Source organism: Sturnira hondurensis, unplaced genomic scaffold (genome assembly GCF_014824575.4).
Source record: "Sturnira hondurensis isolate 20B ecotype Veracruz unplaced genomic scaffold, ASM1482457v3 Scaffold0021795, whole genome shotgun sequence".
Taxonomy (NCBI): domain Eukaryota; kingdom Metazoa; phylum Chordata; class Mammalia; order Chiroptera; family Phyllostomidae; genus Sturnira; species Sturnira hondurensis.
This window is the reverse complement of record NW_028094426.1, coordinates 5,663,686-5,690,448: the sequence shown is the minus strand read 5'-3', so window position 1 is coordinate 5,690,448 and position 26,763 is coordinate 5,663,686. Positions and strand designations below refer to the sequence as shown.

Here is a 26,763-nt window from a genome sequence, read left to right as displayed (position 1 = left end):
GTGTGAGATGCGTCCGAACCTGCCGCCAGACTGTTTCATGTGGAGCACCTGGCGATTTAGAGGACTGTTCACTTGCCACTGTTTGTGCTGTGCTTAGGAGCGCAGGCTCTGAAGTGACAGTAGGCTCATATTCTGGTTTCACCACCTGTTAGCTGCTCAATCAAGTTGCACACTTGATTTTTGCATGTCCCAAGTTTCATATCTGTAAAGTGATGGGAGTAACAGTACCTGCCTCGGGAGAGGTGGTGAGAATGAAATGAGACAATCCATCTACACAAATGTCAGCAGCACCTTGTCTGACACATACAAGCAAATTATACATGTCGGCGCCTGTTATTTTTTTTATTTTTAGGGTTCATGAGGGGGAAATCTGTGCAGCAGGCCTTTCCACTGTTCTTGCAAAGGTAAGTGCTGTGCCATGGAGACGTAATGTGGGCTACAAATGTGAGGCACATGTACTTTTCAATTTCCTAGGAGCCACATTGTAAAAGCACAGGTAAACAGGTAAAATTCACTTAATAATATACCTAATACATTAAAAATGTTATTTCAACATGTAAGCAATATAAAAATTATTAACGAGGTCTTTTACATTCTTTCGCTACGTCTTTCAAGTCCAGTGACTATTTCACACTTACAACTCTTCTCAATTTGGACGCCCCGCACTCGGAGTGCTCAAGAGCCACATGTGTCTAGGCACTGCCATGCCGGACCTGGACCACACAGGTCAAAACAGCAGCATACTAACGGGAGTGCTCGGCCTGGAAATACCATCTGTTTAGCTGATGCACAGGCTTCCAAAGTGCCTTCTCCTAACAACCCAAAGTGCAACTTAAAGCCGTCTCCAGGGGCAAAGGCCTATCTTCCACTCTGGGCCACCTAGATGGGGTAGTGTCACTGTTCATGCTTTCAGAGAACCAAGTGGTCATAGCTGGGTTTCACAACTAGAGAAGAAAAGAAACACTAATATGGAGTGTGATAAAGAAGACAGCTTAGAACGTGCTTCACTATTCTCAACATTCACAGACAACCCTATCATTCAGTAAATATTGGGGGCTAATAATAAATATTTAGGGAATATCACTAGTTGGAAGATGATGTTTATTTATCTTTGGGAAAGGACCAAAGCCATATGCATAACCACACATTAATGATAAAATACACTTAAATGGAGCACAGTATTTAATATACGCTGTGTACTTTCCCTCCAAACAATTAGTTCTTCAGTAACCATAGCACAGATATTAAGAAAAGAATGTGGCTTAAATCTACAAATAGAATCTTATAAACATTGCCTTGATATTCTAAAATAATGTTTATTTTAAAAAATGAAAACACTGAAAGACTTGGCCAATGGAAATAAATATAGCTGGTTTTTAGTCCATTAATCCAAATTATTTTTTGCTTGACAAAGTGTGGTGTCAATTGCAATAGCATTGATGAGATTTTCAAACTGCTCCACAGAAGTTCATCCAATTAAGAGGGAAGAACAAATCACTTTTATAAATAATGTCCTGTACTATTTTAGTGATAAGGGCATCTTTTTAGAAGCCAGAGAAAATTATCCTAAGCTATTCCATAATTTTCATTAGCAGGTAACAAAATTAACAGAACGACTTTTAACAGGGAAGGAAATAGAGTTACTTCTGGTAGAGCTGAGGGTCATTCTACAAGGGGCCCCACAAAGGCTGGTGCCCTGTCTCCTGTGAGTCTCGCAGGGGGAGTGGGCCCCACAGTAATATGCTCCTCCCACAGCTTCCTGCACATGCAGCTGGGAGAACTCTGTGTATCCTGGCAGCCACCACCACACTCGTGGTCTTAGGACATAAAACAGGTGAATGATGTAAAGCACATAAAAAAGTGTTTGGTCAATGTAGCAAGACAGAAACAAAGTAAGAACATAACTTTTTGGTGAAAAATCAAATGATGTGCGAGGAATCTTCCAGGTTTAGACGAAAAGGGACCATCCAACAAGGCCATGCTTCATGCAGAATGGAGAAAACTAGTCTTTTGAGTAGGGTTAGGGTCTGTTCCCCCTGCCTTTACCTACCTTTTCATTTAGAGGAAACAGGAAGTTCTTTCTCCCTATCTCTCCAGTGAAAAAATTTCTTGAAAATATTGTGGAACCACTGTTCAAGTTAGCCAATTCTCTTACTCAATAAACTGTTCACACTTTAGCGTGAATGAATTAAGCAAGGGACTCCTTCTCCAGGGCAGAAGGAGCCACCAAGTTCATTGGGAAAGCGAGAGATTTACGGAAGGTGGCCGCCTTAAGAAGGCCCGGCTTCGAAGGGTTCATTTTCTCCCGTGCATCATTCACACAAATGGCAGCCTGAGCAAGCACTCCATACCTAGCTCCATCACGCAACTGCTAAACGTATGCAATTATTTAAATTAACACATTCTTCAGAGCAAGTATAGAACATGCATCGTATTCTTCAGGACACTTAGAGATCACCCCCAAGAAATAAGACGGAGGTAAATCTGGTTCTCAGGTTTTTCTAAACACTCTCTCTTGCATATTTACATTTCAATACTTATACATACATGTGCCTCCTTTGAACTGTACATAACTGAAGCACCTGGCTGGTGAGTAGTTCGTTCCCTCGCCAATCCCTCCCCTGGGAGTGGCTGCATTAGCCTGTCCTACTGAGGGGATGCTGCTAAGATAGCTACCGAACGGGATACTTGGCAGTAGCTCGTGATGGTCTACTTGTTGGTCATCACCAAAGTGGAAAAGAGGCCGTTCTTGTGGGCAAGCAAGTTTGGAACGGTGCCACACTCCACTAAAATACCCTCAGAAAAGACTAAAACAAGGCCTGCGTCCAAAATAGAAGAGACACGATGCTGGGGAGAAAAGAAAAGTGGAAAGAAGAAAGAGAATCAGCAAAGAGAAGACATCCAGGTGATTCATTCACAAAATAGTTTTTGTTAAATATGAGGCCTAAATAGGAGCAAGAATCCACTCAGGTGCAAAGAGGAAGAGAGAAAACCATGGCCTATTGGAAGGAAGTTCTAACACGGATTACAAAGATTTAAGTAATTCTTCAATTTGATTGGTTCTCAGAGACAGCATTGCCTGGGCTGTGACTTATCTCATTGCCTCTTTTTTTTTTTTTAAAGAAAACAGTTAAGTGAAAAGAGACATAGAAAATACATTTAAATAGTGGCAGAATTGGCAGTCAAATTTAAGAATTTTGCTTCTGAAACTGCTCTCCAGACCATCTTTTTTCTGTTGAAAAAAGAATTATCTTATACAAACCACCACATGTATCTGGGTAACAGCACAGACCATGACCTGCCAGAACCTTAGAATGAGGGTGTCCTACCACTGTGACTTCGGTGGGTAGAGCAGTCAGTCAGTCTGGAAAAATCAATGTGAAGGCTTTGATTGAAACCACCAGGGCATAGCAGGTATTTTTTTTCTTTCTTGCACAGTTACAGACACATTGGCAAAAAAAATACGTAATTCAACATATTATAATTGTTTAAAAATAAAGATGATTGTATCTTGGAATGCAAACCAGAGAGGAGTGAGTCAATTCCATCTCCCATACTTACAGCTATTGTAACAACCGTGCGGTCTGCAAAAGCCGTCATTACCACCTTCTGCAAAATGTTTTCCTGCCAAAAAAGAAACAGATTAAGTCTGAATGTCCTCTGGACCACTTCCTCTCACTCTGATATTTGGTCCCCCAAAACAATGCTTCCACCTGCCCACACTCTCTGAGAGACATTCTGTCTCTCTCCCAATTCTATTGAGGCAGCATTACCCTTATAATAACTCCCAATATTGTAAAACCTTAGTAATCAATACTGATTTTAATGTCGCTATACTTACTTAGTGCAATGACTTGACTAGAAACTATTTTATAGCTTTAAATTATCTTAACTTTGAGAAGATATACTATAACTTCGCATAGTTACTTTAATTGATTAGCCTTACTTAGCAGGAAGAAATGATGTCACATTATATAATTGGCTCTTAATCTTAAAACTGTTTCACTATTTGGAGTAGTTTTACCCAATCTAATGTGTACAGCAAAAAAAGAACATGAGGTTATGTATGTTTTCTATTTTTACCCTTTCTGATGCCAAACTTTTAATAAGTTCACTTTTATAAAAAACATTAATTGCTAGATCATTCAGTTTGTGGTTTAATGTGACCTTTCTCCACTTAATCACAGCCTTCTAGACAGATCATTTTTGTACATAATTGACATTTTAAAATAATTTCTTTCTAAAGTCAAAGTTTCTGGTCTGTTAGTTAAACACATTGAGACAACCATTATTAATTGAAGCCATTATCAATTCTAGTCACTTTTCTGCAAATTATTCTAGAAATTAATGATTGGCTTTGATCATCAATAGAGATTCTATTAAATAGAGATTTGCCTATTTCATTTTAGAACTTCCATGTTAATACTTGAATACAGTACTCTCATATACTGAGCCCTGGAATTTTACTGTTTTGAGAACTTAACAAAAAGTAATGTCAAATTTATTTTGTGTTTACTGGCAATAGGAACACCCTTAAAACTAGTGTCTGTGTCCTTTATTGCAATTCTCTATGTGCTATCATCAGTTAAGTGAATGAATGAAATGGCCCTCAAAATAAGGCTGAGTATTCAGAACCCAATCAGGAGGAAAAAATAAGAGTTTTTATGTGCATTTCTCCAAGTCATCCATTTAGAAAGCTTAAATAGTGCACTCACTGTGGCCATGTCAATGGACGCTGTGGCTTCATCCATGATGAGAATGCTGCTCTTGCGGACAAAGGCCCTGGCGAGGCAAAACAGCTGCCTCTGTCCGACACTAAAGTTCTCCCCACCTTCCGTGACAACTGCATCTAAATCAGAATAAGAAGCAAGGATTTCATTGAAGAAATGGTTCTATGATAGTCCTTGGGTAATGGAGTGAAACAGGTTCTATCCTATAAAAAAAAGCTGGATATTACTTTGTGCTGGTGCAAGGATTTCATAGACAAAGAGTTTAGAGGAATTTTACATTGGAAAATTAATATAATCCTGGACCATCCTATTTTTGACAACAGATGGTAAGTCACATCCATATAGTAAGATAGGAAATAATGTTAAACATTTTGAAGCATGGAAGACCTTGGAAGTTATTTAATTATGTAATATTAGTATCTAAAGAGATTAGTTAATATAATTAAGACTTAGAGAAATGAAGTGGCTTGTCCAAGATTACATAGCTTAATTGTAGTACACCTTGACAAGAATATTCTCAACTGTACACCCATTCTTTTTCCGTTACAGCATCCCATTAAACTCCAGTCTCCAGGAAAATGGGACTGTGCTTGTTTTTGTTCATCAGTGTATCCTCAGCACTCACCATGGTACCTAACATAGTAGCCAAATAAAACACTATTAATTGGATAACACTATTAATAGTGTTATTTGCTCATTATTTTTACCATCCACATTTCATAAAATGTACTATTGTGGGTTTAAAATAAATTCTGTTTCCAAAGTATCTATTAGAATTTAAATACTTTTTAGTAAAGTTGCATGTGTGTGTGAAAGGGGGGGACAATTCCTTTTTGTATATTCTCATTGCATCAAATTCTTATAATTTGTCAAGCTTGGGGCCTATGCATTTATTCTCCAAATTGTAATTGATGTAATAGATGAGGAGGACATTAGAGATGATGAATGTTTTTGGCCAGAGTAGGCCTGAACAAGATCTTTATCAAGCACCTGACATATTCTTTATCAAGTCAATGTGCACAAACAACACTCAATTAGTAAGGGTAAATACTGACACAATCCCATTGCTTACACTGTGCCATAAACCACAAACACTGTATCCATGATTCAAATCAGGTATATAAAATTTCACGTTAGTGAGAAGGGCTCTAACAAAGATATAAGGGCTTGTTTTTCTGACTATTAATGGCAAAGGGGGTGGTCTCTAAACACCAAGCAAGAAGGGTGTATAAGCATTATCAGTTTTTCAAGTAGACTTGCTAGGCTCTTTAGAAGAGACATTAAAATTATTATGAGAAAGTTCCTCCAGACCCGTGGAACTACTACCACAATCTGGCACTGTCCAAGTCAATGAAAATATGCTTAAAGATATGCTGCCTCAGTTTTTGTCTGTGGGATACCTTCTCCTTGGGACATAAAGTCATAAAAGGTATTGTTTTTTACTAGGTCCTCCTTCCCATATAAACTAATAAATAAATGTGGTTTTATTTAGTATGTTTATTTTATTTTATTTTACATTTCTTTGGGGAGGCAGATAACATGAGATCAAGGCCAGGTTAGGTTTCCTGTGACAGTGTCTGTGCAAGGGATGAATATTGGCTTGTGTTTTAGTTTATCTTCATTTTAAATTATATTTTATTGATTATGGTATTACATTTGTCCCAATTTTCTCCCCTTTTCCCCTCTCCACACAGCACCCCCACTCCCTCAGGCAATCCCCAAACCTTGTTCATGTCCATGGGTCATGTGTGTAAGTTCTTTGGCCACTCCATTTCCTAGGCTGTGCTTTACATCCCCAGGGCTATTCTGTAACTACCTATTTGCACTTCTTAATCCCTTTACCTTTCCACCCATTCCCCAAACTCCCCTCCCAACAGGCAATCATAAAATGGCTCTCCATATCCATGATTCTGTCTCTGTTCTTCTTGTTTGCTTAGTTTGTTTTTTAGATTTGATTGTTGATAGATATGCATTTATTGCCATTTTATTGTTCATAGTTTTGAACTTCTTTTTCTTGAATAAGTCCCTTTAACATTTCATACAATTATGGTTTGGTGATGATGAATTCCTTTAGATTTTTCTTGTCTGCAAGGCTCTTTATCTGCCCTTCCATTCTAAGTGATAGCTCTGCTGGGTAGGGCAATCTTCACTGTAGGTCCCTGCTTTTCATGACTCAATATTTCTTGCATATCCCTTCTAGCCTGCAAGGTTTCTTTTGAGGAATCAGCCGACAGTCTTATGAGAACTCCCGTATAGATTTTCTCTTGCTGCTTTTAAGATTCTCTCTTTATTTTTAACCTTTGGCATTTTAATTATGATGTGTTTTAGAGTGGGCCTCTTTGCATCCATCTCTTTTGGGACTCCCTGTGCTTCCTGGACTTGCATGTCTAATTCCTTCACCAAATTAGAGACGTTTCTTTCATTATTTTTCAGATAGATGTCCAGTTTCTTGCTCTTTCTCTTTTCCTTCTGGTACCCCTATGATGCGAATGTTGGACCTCTTGAAGCTGGGGGCTGACCTTGGCCTGCACCACCAGGGAAACCCCAGAGACTGCACACCCAGCAGACAGCTACAAACCACACCAGAGCACTACACACTGCCCCTGCACAGCTGATTCTCCATGGAGGGAAAAGATTGGTGGTTAACGATCACAGCCAATCCTTGCAGGTGACTGGACAGGGTAAATCTCACCCATTGATCTGTCAACAGCAACCAAGGTTCAAAGACAAGAGGAGAGTGTACTCACCCACATGAAGGGCACAATTCAAGTACCCAGCTTGGGTGATAGGGGAGACTATGCCACCAGACCCTACAGGACACCTACTACATTAGGCCACACTACCAAAACACAGAGTCAAAGCAGTTCTATCTAATACATAGAAACAAAAAATAGGGAGGCTGCCAAAATGAGGAGATGAAGAAACATGGCCCAAATGAAAGAACAGATCAAAACTCCAGAAAAAAGAGCTAAAAAATTTGAGATAAACAATCTATTAGATGCAGAGTTCAAGACACAGGTTATAAGGATGCCCAAGGAACTTAGTGAGGACCTCAACAGCATAAAAAAGATCCAGTCAGAAATGAAGTATATACTAATTAAAATAAAAAAAACAATTTGCATGGAAAAAACAGTAGAATGGATGAAGCTGAAAATCAAATCAATGATTTGGAACACAAGGAAACAAAAAACGACCAATCAGAACAACAAGAAAAAAGAATCCAAAAAAGTGAGGACAGCATAAGTAGCCTCTGGGACAAATTTATAGGTTGACTTTTTGAAACTCCATGCCAAAACTACACAATCAATTTGGCAACTATATTGTATTAAAATTAGAATATCAACTAACTATTGTCTTTCTGATTCATTTCTTGAGTTCAGATTTTAAGAAAGTACAAGTCCAAAGCTATAAATATTCATTTTTATGAATTAAATATTATATTGTGAACTCTCTGTTGTTTCATTAGTCATGTTATTCTTTCATTATCCACATTGTTTTTTTTGTGTGTGTCATCAGTTATTTGCCAGAAACTGCACAACCTCTGCAGCCCAATTTATATCAGGTTCTTTGAGTGGGTTTCATTCCTTTATCGGGTGAACAAAACTGATGCTGCAGTAGGGTAACAGATAATAATGTCTTCAGCCCTGGCTGGTGTGGCTCACTGGATTGAGTGCTTGCCTGAGAACAAAAGGGTTGCCTGTTCAATTACTAGTTAGGGCACATGCCTGGGTTATAGGTCAGGTCCCCAGTGTGGGGCAGGCAAGAGGCAACCACACACTGATGTTTCTTTCCCTGACTTTCTACCTCCCTTCTCCTCTGTCTAAAAATAAATAAATACAGTCTTTAAAAAATAATGTCTTAAAAAAATATTAGGTTATAGGAGGTCCGTGCAGAAGGTATACAGCCATGTACTAAGAAAAATAGAGACATTTATTAAAGAAGACACAAGAGAACAAGAAACATTGTACATACGACATGACACCTCAGTCCCCTTCAAAGTAGGCACCTTAGAATCTCACATAGTTCTCCCAGTCGCCATCAGCTACCCTGGTGTAGTTTCCTGAACCTTATCAATGGTATGACATCTCTTCCATTTCCAAGATGATTTCAGTTTTGGGAAAAGCCAGAATTTGCAGGGTGCCAAATCTGGCCTATAGAATGTGAGTCACCTGGGTGATTTGATGTTTCACCAAAAAACTCTGCATGAGCTGTGATGCATGAGCGGACACATTGCCGTGATGAAGCTGCCAGTCACCAGTTGCTCAGAGGTGCGAACTTCTGAATCATCTGAATAGTATCTTGGAAGAATGTTCAAGCTTAACAGAAAATTTGATGCAAAGTCATTGCTCTACTTGCTCACTGATTTTGAATGTGATGGCCACACAGCACACATGCTCACTCAGCAGCATCTACCGCCCCCACTGACTAGTACAGTGAAGTCATCATCATTCACGCATGCCCAGGCCAGTCCACTCTCCTCTGCTGCCGGATTACACTGATGTCGTGCAAACCACTCTTGTTACATTAACAGTGGCTGGACTTTTTCTGGACAGACCTCAAAACAAAATGAATATGACCTCTCGGTAGCAAAGAAATGGCAGCCAATGTGGAGAAAATACCTGCTCCTAAATGGCACCAAGTACTTTTTGAACCTAACAGTCTCTTCAGTCAGTCCTCCTATCCATTTGCTGAGGGTAAGTGATTAGGTAGATCCTGTGAACAGAATGACCACAAGGAAATATTCTGATTGAAGTGATCTGTGCCTACCAGTGGTGAAAAGGCATAGTTGTATTAACTGGAATACTTTGGATTGCTCACATGGAAGAGAATGTTTTATATATATATATATATATATATATATATATATATATAGTACTAATTGCATATTTTAAAAATAAATGTATAATTTAGAAATTTACCTAGACCTCCTGGTAGGGATTTGACCATATTCTTCAACTGAGCAATTTCTAGAGCTTCCCAGAGTCTGTCATCTGTGCATTTGCATTCTGGATCTAAATTAAATCTGTAGGAGGAAAAAAATCAGCTCATTAGTCAATTAATAAAAAGAAAATTTTGTATATGCTTGTATATTGCTGTTCTTTCCTCACAACATAAGTTCTCTTCGTGTTGGCTGCTGCTGTAACCCCAGAACACACAACAGTCTGAGGGTAGAGCAGGCATTCAACTTACGTTTGATGAATGAACGAATGATTTTAATATCACAAAAAAGATTTTTTATAATATAACTAGTAAATATATACACAGGAAAAGATATAATAAAACTCATTATTTGGATTCTCCCACTTTTACATTACTTTTTATAACCTGAGTCTAGCAAATATTCCTACAGGAATGATGGGTGTAAATACATAAATATCCCTGGGAATAATGGAAGCTGTCAGCTTTCTCAACTCATTGCATTGTACCAACCAAAATAGTACTGGCATATTTATTCAGAATAAATATATTCAGAGATATAAATGTACTGCTAAATAAATTGCTAAATCCAGAACTTTTAATTAAAGTAATGTTATACCTGAATATTGAGCAATCTTACCTACATTTTCTCTTAAAGACAAGGGCCAATTTGTAAAAGGGAGTGGCAAATTACTTCTTTGTAATTAAATAAATGGAGGGGGAGCAAGAGAGGACAAAGGAGAGATGAAATAAGAGACATAATCTCAGGGAGAATGTCCTGGCAGACTCATGGAGTCCAAGTATATTTGGGATCATAGTTCTTCACTTACTAAGTATATGAACTTGGGAAAGTTATAGCTTCTCTCAGGTTCAAAATACCCATCTTTAAAATGGTGATAATACATAGGATGGGGCAAAAATAGGTTTACAGTTGTTCATGTGGAACAGAATATAATAATTAATAAATAAGAATATAAGAATAAACTGTGTTTCATGTACTCACAACCGTAAACCTACTTTTGCCTAATCCTCTACATACTAGAACAATATTATGAGAACTTAATGACACAATTATTGACAGTGCCTAGCAGATAGTAGATATGTCCATCTTTATTTCCCTTGGGAAACCTAAAACTAGGAATAAAGAATATTAAAGCTGCTTCTTAAAGCAATGTTGTCTGAAAGAAAAGTGAAGGACGCAGGGGCTGGAAATCGAGGTACTGACCAAACGTAATATCTGCCAAGGTCTAGGCAAACACACACGAGAGATGCAGGATAGCTGTAGGGCGGAATGCCTAAGAAAGGTCTGCCAAGAATCATGGCCCCCAAGTCCAGAGTAAAAGTGGTTTGGGTAAAATCAAACAGAAAAAAAGAACTGGAGACCAAAAAGATTGGCTTCTATAGACTAATTTAGCAACTCTAGGGTTCCCCGGTTCAAATTGTTGGATAGATATTTGATCTTAGCATCTAGACAGTATCATTTCACACCTACCTGCAAAGCAATTCTAGGCAAAACTGTTCTATGAGTCACAAGGTAAGTCCCGAGGTACACAGTTTTCTGTCGAATACATCACCTACCTAATAGAACCACTAAATAGTATTGGATCCTGCAGAATGATTGAAAGTCTAGAACGTAGTGTATGCAGTGGCAGTTTTGAAATGTCAATCCCATCAATGACAATCTTTCCTGTTAAAAAGAAACAAAAATAGCAGGCATGGAGTAAAATCATAAGCAAAGTAATGTTTATTTGCTATACAAATTGAGAGTATGTTCCTAGTTCAGGGTTGAAATTCCTAAAATACTTTTATCTCAGCTCCCTGCTTTATTTTCCTTTATAGCACATTCTTTATCCATTTACTGATTTTTTTTTACTGTGTTTCTCCCCCAACTGAAGTATAAAAGCTCCTTGAAGACAGGGATTTTTAATGTCTTTTTCACTCCCGTACTGACTGAAAAGTTCAGTGTATTACAAATAAAAAAATACATTCTATGACATAGTTAAAATTCACTACATTTTAATGAATTTCTCCATGGTACACATAGACTTACAGACTTGTATAATTGCCATGTCTTTTCCTCAAACTTGGTAGATTTACTTTGTCATACCCCTTCATGCAAAACCAAATATGGCCCTGCGTGCTGACTGTACCAGGTGAAGCATGACACCTGGAGTCCTTTTTCCAGTTGACTTTACATTCAAGTGCAGTAAAGGAGGTGAATTAAACTTTCTTTCAGAAGTAATATATTATCTAGTATAATTCTAATAGTCTAATGATAGTAAAAAGAGAGTAAGTCATTGAAAGACCATACGGGGCCTAGAATGTGTTTCATAATCTAATATGTTCAGTCATAACCACAGTTCTTTAAGAAGAGTGTCTATTAGATGTCTTTGGATCATGTAATTGACTTACACTGCAAATCACTCCTGAAAATCTGTAAAGTATTTGTGTATTATTACTAGTCCCAGAAGGAGCAAACTGCTCCTTCAGCGACAGAAACCTAACCTGTTCCTGAACCTAAACCCCAAAGAGACAGCAATTACCACAGTTCAACTTCGTGTTCATAAACTGACCTCTTTATCTCATTCAACTGTTGTGTACATCAAATTAAATAATATAAACTGTCGAGTACAATAAAAATGTGAACTACTGTCATCCTCATTGTAATCATTACCGATGATAATAGTAAGCACTCCCTTGAGCTGATGGTCAAGCATGTTGCTGGATCCTCTTTTATTCAAGATGCTTATGTTCTGATCAATTTATAGGCCACTTGGTAGACTAAATATGTGACATATTTTTTTCCAAAGTAAAGATTAAATTATTTCCATGTATCATAAATAATTTTGTGGATAAACAAATGTTTTTGTATGTTGTCAACAAGTGCTTGGCACTTTATAGTACAGGTCCTTCCTCAGAAAATGTTCAAGCTCATTAAACAATGTTATAAGAAGATAGTGAGAGTCATGCAGCAAAAGTAAAGATGCAGATTACTTCTCTTCTTGTGTTTTTTCCTTTGATGAAAAGAGATATCTTTTCAGCCTGCAGGAAACAGGCAGTCTTCCCCTTGCTTCCTTCCTCTTGAAATGCTATCTGCCTGTACCGTTATTAGAAATGGGTGGGCTTGTTTCCGCTTTATCAGATTACTTGAATTCTTTAGCAAGTATATGTCTAGAACTAAGTTTTGGGCTAATAGTTTTATTTCTGCAATTCTACATCTTTTTCTTTACAAGCCTCAAAACATGGGCTATAGGATACAAAGTTCTTATAAATATTTGGGTTTTTATTTACATAGAATTAGGTAAGTTAATGTTACATTTTCTAAGGGAAAGGATCACATGACTAATGGAAAAATTTGGTTAGTAACTCACCATCAAATATCTCAACCATTCTGAAGAAAGCCAGAGATAATGATGACTTCCCACTGCCGGTACGACCACATATGCCCACCTGAAAAAGTAGCTGTCACTTAGAGAGGATGACAGACTCAGACAAATGATAAAAGATGGGGAAAAAGTATGTTTGACTTGGACAAGGTAACACAGTGAAACCACAATTCTATTTAAATACTTACATTAACATCTCCATTCTCTTTATGTATCTGTTACCAATGATCATTATTAACATGAAAACATGGAGTCTTCACCAAATCATCAGTAATTCCACTCCAAGTCTTCTTATTTTTATGTGATTGTGTTGTTTTTCTTTGTGGTTTAACTTTTGCATTAGTCATATGTTAGCCTAATAAATATTTATTTTTTCCTAGAAGTGGTCTTATAACAAAAAGTAGAACAAGTCCTTTTTTACCCCTGTCTGCTTGCTTTTTAAAATAACTAAAACAAATCATTTGGGACTAGAGCTAGTACAAATGCAAAAGTTCTCAAGAGGATGTCTGGTATGGCTAGAACCACTAACAGAAAATTTTAAAAACATGCCTATTTCTGAATTTCCTTTCATTTGAATTGCCATTCATAGGAGACTAATGAATGGCAATGAATGGCAATGTAACAGAAAAGATATATTTTATTCTGATCCTATCCCTCCTATTTTCTTTTATGCAGATAATTTTACCTGTAAAGTATAGAGAATATTATGTAAGCCAAATGAGAATATACTTGGCTGTAATGTCCAAAGACCTCAGGTGATAATAGAATGTCCGTCAAAGGGTTCATATGAAATAAATCAAATGTCAGTGAATTCCACACCTTTTGTCCAGGTTTGATGTAAGCCTTAACGTGCTTAAGAACAGGTTTCAGATTATTTTCATATCTAACACACAGATCGTGAATCTTGATCTCCCCTTCCTGTGGCCAGTGTTCTGGAACTTGAGAAGGATCTGTGGCAGGGAGAAGTGGAGGGGACGACAGAAACAGGGTGAGGGACAGGGTGAGGGCAAGGGAAAGAAAGAGAGAGAGAGCATTACACACATTTATACAGATGAACACAATTTTCCCTTAATTTTAAAGTACTATTGAACTAAATTCTGTGGTTTTTAAATTAAAATAGCGTAAGAGAAAAGACTTCCGGATTAAGAACTTTTAAAATAGTGTTTTATTTTTTTATTTTTGAAGCATCCAGTAGCCTCACGTCTCTTCTTAATCCATCACTCAATTCTACTGAAGATAGTTCATCTGTGAATTGATTCATTTGTTCAGTCTGTGGGTCATCAAACATTTGAGTGCTTAAAATGTGAGGGGTGTTGTACAAGATGTTGGAGATATGGAGATGAAAAACATGCTTCAAGGTGCTCACTATGTCCTGGGGGAAGCATGCAAGTAAGTCAGCATCTGCGGTACTGCATGGAGAGATGAAGAGGAGGCCAACCCAAGGGGTTCTGGGAGCACAGGAAGTGGCATCCCATCCAGGAGGGGGCTTCAAGAGGAGGTTGTGTCTGAGATGAATCATAAAGGATATGTGATGGGGAAATTGCTTTCAAATATACCTCATGTTTATTGAGAGGGAGAAAAACAAAATAAAAAGAAAGAAGAGCCTGTTGACAGGGCCAGAGTAAAAGGTGCATGGATAGACGATGAGAGATGAGACTAGTTAGGTGGGCCAGAATTGGCCAATGAAGGGTCTGGTGGTCTATAGAGTGAAGTTATCTGGACTTTGTCTTTGAAAACCTGAATAGCTACTGGAGGATTCAGACAAAGGAATGGACTTTAAGCATGAAACTTGCACTTAAAAAAAGATTATTCCATCCTCAGGATTGAATTTCCTGCCAATTTAATTCCAGCAAAGATGAGAATCTCAGTCAATATTATAAGATCCAAGTTTCTTGATATCTAAGTTTAATAAGGTCTTAAGAAAGAAAATATGATAGTGTAAGGTTTAGGTTGGCAATTAACATAATAAAGTCCAAATGTATGATTCTCTTTAACTATTACTAAGTAACATTTATTTGGACTCTGATTGTATCCAAGACTTTTCAGGCCTAGAAAGTCTTATCATCCCATGTGTACCTAATCAAGTAGAGTCAAGAAGAAAGGCAATTATCTGGATACTAAAATGGAAAACAAAAGCAAAAATGTTTGACACGATGTCTGAATAGTATACATATTTAAATGAAACAAAATAATATTCTGAGCAATACCCATGGTGCCTTCATAGTTCTCAGACTCCATAGTCAAGAAACTGTTCACTTTCTTCACTGCGCCCATCTGGACCTCCAAGTCAGCCAGGTTCCTCACAACCCAGTTCAAATAATTGGTTATCTGTATTAGACAACAGCAACAATCAAAATTAACCCACTTTCAATAACAGTATTAATTGTTGCAGTCCATGGATGTTTGGAGATAGAATGACTTGGACAGTAAGTGTACATTGTGTTGTATAGTTCATACGGGCTGTAGGCTATCAGAGACCAGAGAGGATGTCACAGGATAAAGTTGTCAAGGAAGGTCTCTAACTCTTCTCCAAGAGTCCTCAAATGTCTCTGTTTTGTGAAGGCCTGATTTCCCTATGCAATGGATGCACCTCTGTTTGCACTTATCTCAATGTTCACAATCATTGTAGTGTCTTTAAACTTAAATTAAATTAAAGTTTAATTTAAATGGGTTGTGAGCAACTCAGCTCACAGATCCCAAGGAGCCCTGGGAGGTGTTGTGTTCATAGGGTTTGAGGAAGTTCCAAAAATTGGTTTACAGACTCAGGTGATGAACACACAGTGCTCAGATGATGTATTGTAGAACTGTACACCTGAAACCTACGTAACTTTATTAAGCAACATCATGCTGATACAATAAACAAATAAATAAATAGAAAAAGAAAATAAAATAAAAATTGGCTCACAATATCAGAAAGAAGAAATCCATGCTGTTCTAAAATATTGGTACAGGCCCAAATTTGCTAATTTTTGTAAGATGTCATCTTGCTATGAATTCAAAGTTATCCTCCAACATCCATGAATAAGACTTGATAATAGCTATGGCAAGTACCTCCAACACTGCCCAGAAAGAGAGATTTTCACCCCCACTTACCGTGAGTGCATACAGAAGACCTAAGCCCACCAATCCAGAATTGGAAGACCCGCTAATACATGCAATAGATGCAGTGAGAACAATGCAAGCTCCAAGATAATCCTAAAAAGGAGCAAGAAAAAAATATTAAACTATTTTTCTCAATTTCTTAAACCAAAGATCCTAATCAACTTATGTAATCACCAGAATACACATCACTCCTCTGTGTCCTGGTGAGAGGAAGGCTACCCATATTCTAAAAAAATTGCAACTACAATATTTGGGCTGAAATGGGAATGATGCAATATTTTCATAATATCCATGCAGATACTGATTCAGAGAAGTTAAATGGTTTGCCAGAAATTAAGCGGAAATTTGTGGCACGACCGGGGTCAGATAATTTCCTTTTTATTCTTTTTTTTCCTTTCTACTTCATTGTGTTTCTAGACAAGCAATTAATTCTGAACTTGATCTTCTACCATAAATTTTGTGTGTTTATGTCAGAGTTGTGATCAGCTCCCTTCTGTGCTAAGTCCTCTGCAGAAATTTGCCTCTGGTTAACTTGTTGGAATTCATACCTGAATTTTTTTGTCAACTATCTGGACTTAGAGTCTGGGACATTAAATCTCCAGATTATGTGTAAATAAGAATAAGGATTATAATTTCTCATAAATTAGAAGTGTGGACACGTCTTAGAGTATCTGAATTGTCTATGACTCAATGAGAAACCCTTTTGTGAAAGTCTAAAAATTCATTAAGGCCTGCTTTAAACTCAACCAAGAGACAGGCCACACGAGTCCATTTGCTAACACCCTCTTCCTTTCCCATTTCTCATCATTCTTAGTATTCTCAGCATTCAAAAAACCTTAAAGCATATCAGGCTGATGTGCCACACATCCCAGAAGAAGGTTCAACATTCATAATTTATTTATTCATTCACACATACATCCTTTTAAAAGTATATGTCAATTCATACAACTTGCCTTCCTACTGTACTTACAATAAATTCTGACTCCGATGAATTACAAAGCCTTATATGGTGTGAAGTCTAGAATTTAGATCCTGCCTACTCTTAACCATGTCTGAGAATACGTTTCTGCTTCTTCACTCTGTTCAAACCATGCTGGTCTTCCTGTTCTTACTTTTAAACAGTCCCCAAACAGCATCACTCATGTTAAAAGCCCATGATACCAGACACCAAACCTAGATTTAATACATGATCTAACTGCAGTTTCAACCTCTTTCAGAAACATAATCTTAATCAACCTGTCTGGAACTTTCTGATCAAGCACTTGGCAGGGTAATGTGTTAGAGGGGTCCTCTCCATCACACTCCCCACCCCCCATAAAAAGAAGAGTCAGTATTCATGATAAAAACCCTTCACATTCCTGTTCTATTCCTCTCAGAGGAAAGATATCCTGGGCCCAGGAAGAATCCTTTCTTTGGTTTATAGCTCCCTTGCTCCACTCTTATTCCTAGAACACCTTTCCATTTTATATACAATTCCTGAGTGCCCTTCCAGTTGCTAGATGGGATGCTGCCTGATCCACGAGTCAATTAATAAAGCCAATTAGATCTTCGAATTTACTCCACTGAATTTTGGGTTTTAACATCAGGAACATACCAACTTTGTTTCTGCCAATGACTCTGCCTGAAGTGTTGGTACCACAGGTCTCTGAACCCTGGCTCTTAGTCGTCATCTAAGGGTCAACCTGAATATCACCTGTTTGGAGAAACCCTCTTTTCTTGGCTCCACTCCCAGTGCTGAAGCTGTTCCCTGTCCCACTGTCTTATTTGATTCCACTGCTCACATTTAGAGCTGTCTGAAAGGATGGCTTTTGCTTATTTGTCTATGTGCTATTGTCTAGCCAGTCTCTAGAATTTACGTTCCACGAGGACAGAGTCTTGTCTGAATCTTCACCACAATTATCTCTAGCCCCAGGAATAACACTAAGTACATTGTAAAGGTTCAGAAATACCTTGTGGAATGAATGACTAGAGAAATTCACCCCTTCCTAAAACACACTGAATTTTTATATGAGCCAAATGTCTTCTAAATCAAGACTTTTGAATATTTTTAGGATTCTTATGCATTATTTAATTCTCCACCAATCTCTGTCCCAGACTTTAAGAGTTGAACATGTAAAAACATTAGTATGGTGGGAAGTCCAATACAAAGTGTTACGATACTTCACTCTCCCACTTTGTATTGTGAGATGATTATTTCCTAAAATGCTTTGCTATGTGTAAGTGTTTAGGGTTCTGTACTTTCCTAAGCATCATTCAGTTCCAAATTACTATTATTGTTTTTTACTATTTCCATTGTGGAGGAAAAATTCATAACATTCTGTGCTCTGTGTTATAAAGAACTGATCTCAATAGGACTATAATAGAATAAGGCCACATTTAATATACTAAACAACAAAGTAAACGTAAATTAGATTGTAGGCTCACTATAAAGAAAATGAAAACCACCATGCACTCAACCTTTCTTTTTCTCCCTGTTAAATTTCATTTACCATGGAATATTTACATCCTGGATTCATCAGCTATATAGAACTAAATCACAGATTCAATTAGATGATAATTCTAACTGTTTTCTGCTAAGTTAAAACGGTAATTCTGGTGGCAAGTTGGTAGCCTCAGCTTTATCCTGGCAAGAGAGTCCGCCAGAGAACTGAAACTAGACGAAGGGAGTGAGGCAGGAAGGCTGATAAACAGAGTAATCCACGCACAGTTTCTGGGTCTTTTTTACATGGCTAACACTTTTAAAATTACTTCTGAAGTTTTCGATATGATAATAAGACTACTATTCTAATTATTAGTCGAGTAAATTAAATATGCCAAAATTCACATATAAAAATAATGTAGAGAGATGATTTTTTTATACTTAAACCATAAGGCTAAACTTTTTTATTGTTGTTCAAGTACTTTTTGAATATAAATATATTTGTAACAATTTTTTGGGGGGGAAACACACATTTTTCAATATCTCATTCTACTAAAAGATATGAGAGCTTAAAAATCAGTAAGTCTGTAGTTTAATATCTGTAACAGAGTTATTTTAGTTATCAAACGATATTGTCTCTTATTTATTTATTTATTTATTTATTTATCTTTAGAGGGGAAGGAGAGAGGGAGAGAAACATCAATGTACGGTTGCCTTTTGTGCGTCCCCTGCTGGGAGTTGGCCTGCAGGGAACCCGCCTGCAACCCAGGCATGTGCCCTGACTGGGAATAGAACCGCGATCCTCTGGTTCGCAGGCCTGCCCTCAATCCACTGAGCTACACCAGCCAGGCGATATTGTCTCTTTTTAAGAAAGTGTTGTGCATGTTGTCTTTTAGTTACGCCAACTAGATACTTTTCAGCTCACTTCTGAGTTATTACCACTGCTCAAAATTTTTTTCTAAGGCAATGGAAATTTTCTGGAGGCATTTGATAAGAATTTTGCCTTGATCCACACAAGAGAAGAAGCTCTTTTGTGCACAGTATTTATTAAAAAGCTTTATAGCAAAATCATTAAATTCTAATCACTTCTCTTCAAACACTACAAGGAGTATAAAAGTGTGAAATTGATAGCCAATATAAGAGCTTTCATTAACTTTCCATTTTCCACTTTTTTAACATTAAACTTACCAAGTTTAATGAATTACCAAATGGCCCTATAATTATACCTCCTTTCCTTTCTTCACAGATATTTCCACAGTAAAATGGCTTAAAGGCAATAGATTTAAAAAAGGGAAGCAGATGGTCTGAATAACCCACGCACAGGAGAGCAAATACTTAGGGATCACTAGCAACATTTATTCTACTATTAAGGCCTTTCGCATCCTAACCAATCAATTCAATGGAAAAATAAAAAGACACCTGTGCTCCAAACAGTACAATGGAATGAGAGAATGAGATTCAACGTAGAAAACAGAAGTTGCTCCATATGTGAATTACCCACTGTCAGTGAGGACCCTCTCACAGAACATTTTATTGGTATGGCGCTAAATTAAAACTTCCATTGAGTTTGTGAACTTGACCCTCTCCTCCAGAAGGGAAGCCTTTGATTCCCATGTCAAAATTGAGGTCTCTCGTCAGATTTCTAGTGATTCCAAGATACCTACCTATATGTGAGATTATGGTAAAATTATAATTTTCTATAAAACAGATGTGTAGATACTTAATAGCAATATAATCTCTTTCTTTCATGTACCCCTCAGAAGTCTCTGCTACTTCTGAGTGCCTGGAAGACATTAGGTCCTCCCAATAACAACATCTAGGCACACCTGTCTATCACGGAGTTGTGACCATGGAAGAAGGCTGTGTGCTGTTTCACAAAACAAACTCTTGTGCTAAACTCTTGTGCAAGCTCGCCCTGAAGGCTACTATTTCACTTTAGCCTGTTGATTTCGAAGACTTTTTTTTGGCTTCCTGATGTGAATTTACTTTTATCCTCGCGCCACACAGCAAGACAAAGCCTTGGAAAGACTGCCATTTGATAGAGTTACACAATTTTTTCAAATGGAAACACCGATGCCAAAGAACTGGAACTGTTTAGTGCACAGGGACGAAGAGAAAACGCTGTGCCGGACCAAAGAACGTAAGCAGCATTCAAAGGTTAGGACGTAGTGACACACTGCACACAGCCGTGGCCCACTTCCCTTGGCACCCACAGGAAAAACACTCCCGTCTGTTGCCAGAGCAACCTGGGTGGTCACAGTCTAGCTACTTTCCAACACGCCAAATTATTTTATTCTTCTCACTCTTGTGCGGTTTTGATTTGACTGTGTCTTAACCTTTATTTTTTTCCCCCAATTCAAAATAAACCTGGTGGGAAGGGCTAAATATTCCATAGGGGAAACTGTGTATCCAGAGAAAGGGGGCAGCTTGTGATTGTCCTTACTCTTACTTAACAGGACCAGAACAGAAGTGAAAGCCATGTGTTAAAAAATAAATAAACAAACAAGTTAGATCGTAAATGAAAATTAGAGGCGGTTCCGGGGTCTTCCTAAATTCAACAAAAAGTATTTTTACTCTGCGTTCCCTTCCTTTCTTCTTGAGATTTTTCTGCCCATTGAATTCAGTGGTATTGCTCTGGAAAGTTAGAATTGGGAATGAAGAGAGAAATAGGCACAGAAAGCTATAATACGTTTTCTCCTTTTGTCCATTCAGGTGATGAATCCACGAATTAGAGTTGGTGAAATCCCCAGACCCATGTCAGAAAGCCCTGCCTCTTCTGATTTATGTCCAATGCCTCCACCCTCCTCGTGCCATTTTAGTTGTGCTCTGGCAACTCTAGGAATATTTGCTATAAGCAGATATTTTTGTTAATGTACTGGCAAAAGACACTGTGCTAATACTGTGGATAAGATCAGTGCAGATTCACGGGGCCAAATACACGTTTTCATTACTTGTTTTTTTAGAAGGACGTACCAGGCAGACTATGCCCAGCTGTGGGGTTCAGAAAACAGTTCATACCCGAGTCCCTAAGGTCCTGTATCTCAGAATTCATATTTCTGACACAAGATTCATTTATTTCAGACCGGAATTGTGTCTGCAGTGATCTGACCACGTCTACAGGAACCACAAAGTCGTAATGAGATCATTTATGCATGTGCATCTGGGAGAAAGGTTCTTTCCTAACAGGACTCATCGACCCATTCAGCACTCCTGCTGTGGCGTATGCCCCTGGATTATAGGATTTATATCCAACTAAATACCTTAATATTCTATTATTCCAATTATTCTAGTTCTATTGAAAACTCTCAATGTACTCAGCAGAAGAGAAAGAGAGAGAGTCTGACTGGCTTTAAGTCGTATCTCTGGGGTGCTCTGGAGGTTTGTGCATGTGTGTGTGCCCATGTGCTTACCTACCTGAACTGACCGACACAGAAATACAACGGTGAAGTGGACAAGTGAATACACAAAGGACTTGGGGCCTTGACTTCTCTCAGCAGATATGCCCAAAACTTTGCAACAAATCAACGAGTTTCTTACCAAAATTCACCTTTACTCATCAGAAATAGAAGCAAATATTTTATTTATTTATTTATTTATTTATTTATTTTTGGTATTAGTTTAAAGGAGAGTTCTGGTAATGAACTAGACAACAAATCTTGAAAAGAGTATAATATATAAAAAATAAAGACATACTACTAGTAACAGAATGAATGACAGATTGTGCTCTTCTTGTTGAAATATCAATATTTTCTTTAGGTTTCTACTAATGGAACTACAATCCTTTCACATTCAGGTAGGTCTGACTGCTTTTTCCTGTGGGGGTTCAAGTAATGGGTTATAAGTCAAACTAAACTAACTCATTCGGAATCTGGCTGTCGTTCTAATTTTTCCTGACCTTTCCTTTCTTGGCAGCCTGAAGGCTCTACTATTTTATATTCTGGCTATGAGAACAGAACATATGGTTTGCTTGAAGATTCTTGTTAAACGCTTGTCTATTACCTTGACAGTAGGAAGTGCTGAAGAGCAGAAACAGGACTCAAGTCAGGCACTCACCTCTAGTCCAAAGAGAACACACTTGCCCACTAGAAAACATACTTGATCTCCAAGTTTATATAAAGGTAGCTGGTAACATATTTCCCTTATGAATTTGAAACCTTTCATTAAGCTATTTCATCATTAATTCTGTTATTCAGAGATGATTTTCTTTTTTAGAGAAAATAGATTTGAACAAATAAACGGAAGTTTTAAGGAAAGACTTAGGATCTGGCCAGGATCTAGAAATAATGTTTTGGTTTTGTTATAAATCCTAAGAAGCACTTCATCTACCTCCACATTACCTCCAGGTAATTCAGAAGACATTTGCCCAACCCCACAGCTACCCGAAAGGAAAGGAATTTCTTACCAACAACAAATGCTTCAATCTAAAATTTGAGAAGTATAATTGCATTATATTCTGAATAGTTTCTATATAATGACTATATAATGACTACTACAGTGGTAGAGAATCTCTGTAAACTAGTGAGAAATCATGACAACTAAATTTCATGCAGGGGTCCAAGATTCCATATCAGTCTGTATTCATCCATCAATAGCTCAGATTTTAACGTGGGCTCTTTCATTTCAACCTTATCAAATTCCCTTTACTGTTTGTCTGTTGAGTTTTATTTTTTTTAAAGATTTTATTTATTTATCTTTAGAGCAGAAGGGAAGGAGAGTGGGAGAGGAATATCAATGAATGGTTACCTCTCGTGTATTCCCTACTGGGAACTGGCCTGCAACCCTGACAGGGAATCAAACCACGATCCTTTGGTTCACAGGCCTGTGCTCAGTCCACTGAGCTACACCAGCCAGGTGTCTGTTGAGTTTTTTTAAAAGCCTGCATATGGTAGGGATGCTTAACCAGCAGGTGGAAATGAGATTCTTAAAATAGTACATATAAACCTCCTTTTTCTTTTCACAAACTAACAAATCATTATTTTCTAAAAAGATTATAGACAAATCATTACCACCTAAGTAGCTTATCAGCACTGCAGATACACAGACCAGTCTGCAAACTATCGTTGACCCAGAACATCACAGGGGTTAGGGGTATCAACCCTCCACAGAGTCGAAAAATATGTGTAACTTTTGACTCCCCCCAAATTTCACTACTAATAATCTACTGTTGACTGGAAGAAGCTTTACAAATAACATCAAGTCAATTGACACATATTTTGTATATGTAGTATATATTGTGTTCTTACAGTAAGTTAAATAAAATAAAATGTAATTTAAAAATCATAAGAAAATACACTTACAGTATTTATTGAAAACCATCGACGCATAGGAGACCCATGCAGTTCAAAGACATGCTATTCTAGCATCAACTGTACTTTTCCTTCCCTTCTGAAACTTGGGTCTCATCTATTTCCTGCTCCATACCCCTCTTGGCTGGTTTATGAATCACTTACAGTGCGGGTACCATTTTCACCCACCTATCCTTCCAATCCTTTCAAAGACATTTGTCCAGCACATTTGCTACTCAGTGAACTAGGGGACTTTTATTACCATTTTAATCCTAATACCCTCATGAGCTATATATTCTTATTCCTCTTTTATAGATGAGGAACTGGAACTCAAATGAGTTCATTAACTTGCCAGACCAAGTCTGTAAATGCCAATGCGTGTGCCCATTCTCTCGCTTCCTGTGACAGATGGAAGCAATAGATGATTAATTACAGTTTTTTACATTTTGTGTTAACATGATCCTCCACTGACTTAAAACATAAAAAGGCACCTCCTCTCCCAGGCCTGCGAAGCTGAGTGAAGGAAATAAGTACATCTGTTCACTTGTCAAACTTGCTCTTTTGGAAAAAAATTGAAGTTATACAAATATTTGCCATTCCATTAACTTATGTAATCTAAAGACAAATGAACACAGGATGAAATTTTGTTTCTGGGGCTATTTGCCTTGCCATTAGCTAAAACATTGTGACAAATTTCATCTGCAACATAAACAAACCTGATTTATTTTTAAAGTCCAGAAAATGTGAAGTTAGTGCTGAATCTCAGTGGCAGACTAATTTTTGCAACTGCCTCCCTCTTTGCATCAGGCCTCTTTTCTGTTTGGTTTCCATTTCGAAATCATGAAATGAACGTACCGTTCTGACCTCTAGCCATCTGTTGGCAGCCGAAAGAAATAAGTAGGCAATGTTGTTTGTGTCCGTCAGTTCCAGCATACGTTGCTTAAATCTGTTTTCATGCCTGCAGAAAACAAAAATATTCTCATGTTAACCACAAAACAGGAGAAATAATAGAAAACAGAAAAAATACAGTCACACTTACTACTACACTATTTACTCAACTGAGTGACAAACTAATGGGATGAAATGACTAGGGAACAACTCCTATTTCAAAATAAAGGCCAGCTGCTACTGCTCTGTGATATTCTCAGTAGGGACTGCATGATCCAATGTTTCCTTCATTTCTCAGACCTCTGCTATGAAAAGGAATCTTTCTAATAACAAAGTCTTATTAGTGATCATTTCATAAATTTCCACATAATAATTGTAGCCACGGAAACAAGGTATGGCCTATGTTGCAAGGGTCTTACACAAACCAGAATAAGTTGTACAAAAATGCAAAAATCCCACCCTACTTTTTATTGCACTTATTTTACTTTTCCAAATAGCACCGTTAGAGTTGGGGTGGGAGGTGCTGATGAGAACTGGGAAGATGGGAATCCACGCATTTGTATCCAATTACTTGTTTGATACTTTCAAATTTGAAAATACTTTCAAACTTCTCCTTTTGTCTGGTGTTTGAGGGAACCAGAAAAGGAAACTGGGATGACACGAAAAAGAAATTTTGGAGATGTCTGATGTTCTTAGAAGAATTGTGCGATTTAAATAAGATACCTGTGCCTCAACGATCTAAACTATTTCTAAGGATGGCTGTGGTGTGGGAAGAACCCGTACCTTGTATACTTAGAGGATCTTATGATGTGTACAGTTTAGAGATCAATCCTTGACCAAATTAAGGTCATTCCTGGTGAATAACATGATCCGACTCAATCCTACAAAACGTGTGTTATAAAGGAAATGGCTAGTAAATATTGTATCAATTTGAACATAGGAGCTACTCTCACAGCAACTTGAGCTACATGGTGATGAATCTTGGCTAAATCACAAAAATAGACTCTTTCCATTTTAAAAGTCTTTTCCCTGAATAACAGAAACAATGGAAAGCTGGATAATATAATCAAACTAACTGGTTTAATTCATTCAGAAACATTTAGCAAGCACCAGCTCTAAGTGACACATTGGAAGGTTGGAGGAAATACCAACCCAAAATGTGGTTTATTCACCCTCTGCCACCATGGCTGGTCTTACCTTGACCCCCTATCTACGCATCACATTTGCAAGGAAGAGCCAAACTTCATCTGACAGTTTGCCTGTGATTCGTGGTTGATAAAAGACTGCCCGCCCCAAGTCCCCCCAGATGTTCAAGCCAATTTGTAAAACTTTATAATAAACCACTCCTATGCCGAAGACTGAAGAATCTGGGTGGGGCGTTCACTTGGCCCATGAAACCATCCATACAGGCCAATATAAAGCAGATACTTGATATATGTCCAATTGACCTGATCACTCCAACATGCCAAACCAGATAAATCAGATAATTGAGTCAGACAGTAACATCTGACCTAAAACAATCAAAGGATTCTGCAATCAGAGCCAAATAATTACCTCACTTAGAGTTATGAAGTCTTGACCCAAATGCCAGGCTCAGAGGACCTGTGCTGAGCGGCAATACACCAAGGCAGGCCTTAGCCGTCCCAGGAACGTGCCTACCCTCATGTTTACCACTCTAGAGATGAACAGAGTGGATGCTCAAAAGGTAGGATGGTTCATAGGATCATAAGATTGACTGAGATAGGGAATATGAACTGTAACAAGAGATATCCGTATAAGGGCCTTTTTTCCTGCACTTGCAAAGGTAGGGAGATTTTCATGCCTTTGTTCAGAAACATTTGGCGAGCACCAACTCTAAGTGACACATCAGAATACACATATGAACAAGACCTGACTTCTGACTTCTGTTCCTGAAGAGCCCACTGTTTGTGAGGGAGGTACACAAGGCATTGCAAGCAAGGACGGTACAATCCAGAGGTTGTTAGAAGGGCCCTATGTGCAAAGCACTATGTGAACATAAAAGAAGGGGATGATTT

At 37.8% G+C, this 26,763-nt stretch overlaps 1 protein-coding gene across 6 annotated transcripts in view; it reads right to left on the bottom strand.

Moving 5' to 3' along the window:
• The window catches only part of ABCC9 (ATP binding cassette subfamily C member 9), a 119,885-nt gene that overhangs the window by 3,318 nt on the left and 89,804 nt on the right, over positions 1-26,763 (bottom strand). For 4 of the 6 annotated variants that reach the window (XM_037033969.1, XM_037033968.1, XM_037033971.1 and 1 more), the window contains 9 exons: positions 24,695-24,797; positions 16,127-16,228; positions 15,241-15,361; positions 13,853-13,983; positions 13,019-13,097; positions 11,226-11,334; positions 9,650-9,753; positions 4,716-4,849; positions 3,562-3,624 (listed from right to left, as the gene is read on the bottom strand). In XM_037033969.1, the coding sequence (XP_036889864.1) occupies positions 3,562-3,624; positions 4,716-4,849; positions 9,650-9,753; positions 11,226-11,334; positions 13,019-13,097; positions 13,853-13,983; positions 15,241-15,361; positions 16,127-16,228; positions 24,695-24,797 (946 nt within the window). Of the gene's footprint in view, positions 1-2,676; positions 2,848-3,561; positions 3,625-4,715; positions 4,850-9,649; positions 9,754-11,225; positions 11,335-13,018; positions 13,098-13,852; positions 13,984-15,240; positions 15,362-16,126; positions 16,229-24,694; positions 24,798-26,763 lie in introns of all 6 variants that reach the window. The other 2 variants (XM_037033970.1, XM_037033973.1) reach the window with 1 other exon arrangement.